This window comes from Pelophylax lessonae, assembly GCF_965119305.1.
Source record: "Pelophylax lessonae genome assembly, chromosome: 5".
Classification (NCBI taxonomy): Eukaryota; Metazoa; Chordata; class Amphibia; order Anura; family Ranidae; genus Pelophylax; species Pelophylax lessonae.
This window is the reverse complement of record NC_138772.1, coordinates 519,942,099-519,944,595: the sequence shown is the minus strand read 5'-3', so window position 1 is coordinate 519,944,595 and position 2,497 is coordinate 519,942,099. Positions and strand designations below refer to the sequence as shown.

At 43.2% G+C, this 2,497-nt stretch overlaps 1 protein-coding gene across 1 annotated transcript; it reads right to left on the bottom strand.

Moving 5' to 3' along the window:
• Positions 1–354: 354 nt before the first annotated feature.
• ZMYND15 (zinc finger MYND-type containing 15) lies at positions 355–1,304 on the bottom strand (the record flags this gene model as incomplete). The annotated part of the gene is given in 5 exon segments (XM_082257682.1): positions 355–456; positions 460–549; positions 940–957; positions 961–1,152; positions 1,155–1,304. Coding segments are annotated over 5 exon segments (552 nt in total).
• Positions 1,305–2,497: the final 1,193 nt, after the last annotated feature.

The window sequence follows — 2,497 nt, the reverse complement described above, 5'->3', positions numbered from 1 at the left end:
GCTCGCAGTCTCCGCTCTAATTCATCCCAAAGGTTTTCGAACAGGTTGAGGTCAGGACTCTGTGCAGGCCAGTCAAGTTCCTCCACCCCAAACTCAGTCAACTCACACCACCTTCTCCTGCAATTTCAATCAGTACCACTAGTCAGCCTGGACAAGCAGCATACCGTAACAGGCTGCCTACTGTGATATCAATCCCTAGTGGCACCCAGGGATTTCCTCACGTTTGAAGGATTTCCACTCACTTCCTATTTTAGCTAATGGGCAGGAAGTGAAAGGAAATCTCCCCAACTGATGGGGTTTATAACCCTCCCTTACTCTATACAAAGTGAAAAAAAAAAAAAGTTTTGCCTATAATTACACTTTAAGTGAATATAATACAGGCTTTTTGTCAAGGGGCAGATCTGTAGCGATAAGGACCAACTCCAACATCATGTGGGTCATCAGCACAGCCAGCTCTCAGAACAGCAGGATATTCTTGTGCTCCAGTCTTGCCTGTATGATATGTATTTTCAGGGATCGCGTCCATAGTATATTCAGCCAGGGGCGTAACTACAGGGGTTGCAGGGGTTGCAATCGCTACCGGGCCCCATGCTCCAGGGGGCCCGGTAGCAAAACAGTGGGTGAACCTCTAGGATCTCAAAGGTCACACTTGCGACCGGGCCCTGGCATTTCACCACTGTGGGGAGGCCCCAAGATTGCAGGAAGGGGGCCCACTGCAGAACTTGTGAAAGGATCCTGATGCGGGACCATAATAAAAGGCCATGCAATGAGAGTAAAGAGCCCCAGGATTAGTGGGAAGAGCCCCAGGCTTGAAGGGAAGGGCCCCGGCCAGGGGTCTGGGGGGGCCCTTCATGGTTTCTTGCATCGGGGCCCTGAAGGTTCTAGTTACGCCTGTGTATTCAGCTCAGGAAAGTGTTGAGGTGTCAAGATGGAGATGACATGGTAGATGGTCAGTGACTAGGTCAGCAGGGTGGCAATGTGGTAGTTGAGGCTTAGTGTTCTCCAATCATAATATTCCTTCCATGTTTCTTTTGGCTTGTTGCGTCTCTTCATTGCCTGATATTTTAGGAACTCCATGTCCTTTGTCAAAGGCTCAAAGTGTTTCAGCAGGCCATCCGGGTTGGGGGCCAAAATCCAGCTCCGGAAGATGTTGGGGAATGGATGCTCTCGAAGGACCAGCAACCTCCTGTCAGGTTTTGGGAGCTCAGGAAATGCTCCTTGTGGAATATCTGGCTCATGGAATTTTGGATGAAGTGAAATGGCCGGTCAGCCAACACCTCCTCCTCCTTCACAAACTGCTTCATCTTCTCACACCAGTGCCCGTGCCTGATTTGTTGGTGTCCCTTCCGCGAGTCCTCGGAAATACACAAGTCTGAGCAGTAGAGAACCGCCTCGCAATGGACGCAGGGCCTGAGTGGGACCTCAAACGTCCGCCTCTTACACACATGGCAGCACTGAGAGGTGTTGGCGAAAAAGATGAAGTTGTCTTTGGGAGTCTAGTCGTGCAGAAGCTTCACCTTAGTTTCAAAGACAGAAACGTGCATTTCCAGATAATTCAGCACAAATGTCTCTCACTGACAGTGGTTCTGACCCTTCCACATATCCAGAGTTGTATAAAGTACACTAAACCCATACTTGAGTAAAAGTACAAGTGCTCGATCAAAAAGTGACTTGAGTAGAAGTACTAAAGTATTCTACATTTTTGTACTTGCAAGTAGTTTTTTTTAAACATTTCGCTACTCAAGTACTGAAAGTAAAAGTACCAGTAGTTTTGAAAAAAAAAATTGCTACTCAAGTACTGAAAGTAAAAGTAGAAGTACTGTGTTATGTAGTTATTAAAGAAAGAAGTCAAAAGTTTGAACATCATATTGTTTTTTATTATTTCAAATGCAGCTTTTATTTATACATACAGTAGCTTTTATTTTCGTATGCGCTGATAATACACATGTTTTGAGCTTCATGAAACCTGCCATCTACTGTTCTGGCAGTGGTAATTTTTATAATTGTAACGAGTAACTATGCAGCACAAAAAAAAAAATATTGGAGTAGAAGTATTGAAATCATTGAAAAAATGTAGTGAAGTAAAAGTGGAAGTAGGAGAAAAAAAATTCTACTCTAGGAAAGTACAGATACCGCCTTTCGGTACTTAAGTACAGTAGTGAAGTAGTTCTACTTAGTTACTATACATCTCTGCACGTATCCAAAACTAAAAAAGAAACATTTTTGAACTTAGATACACTTTAACTTTTCTTATTGCATAGCAGTGAGTTTTTGTATGTGTATTTTTGGTATTGATGGGAAGGGGAATCATATGTTCCATGTGTTCAGAAATTTCAAGAATACACTCAATGGTTTAAACTTTACTTGTATCATTCTTTGTTTGTTTCAGAATCGTATTGAAGAGGAACTTCCCCCTCCTACGATTTTTTTTTCTGCTTCCCTCTTACTTTTTTTCACTGGAGTTATCCTTAATAGAAAAAATAATCCTCATATGTAT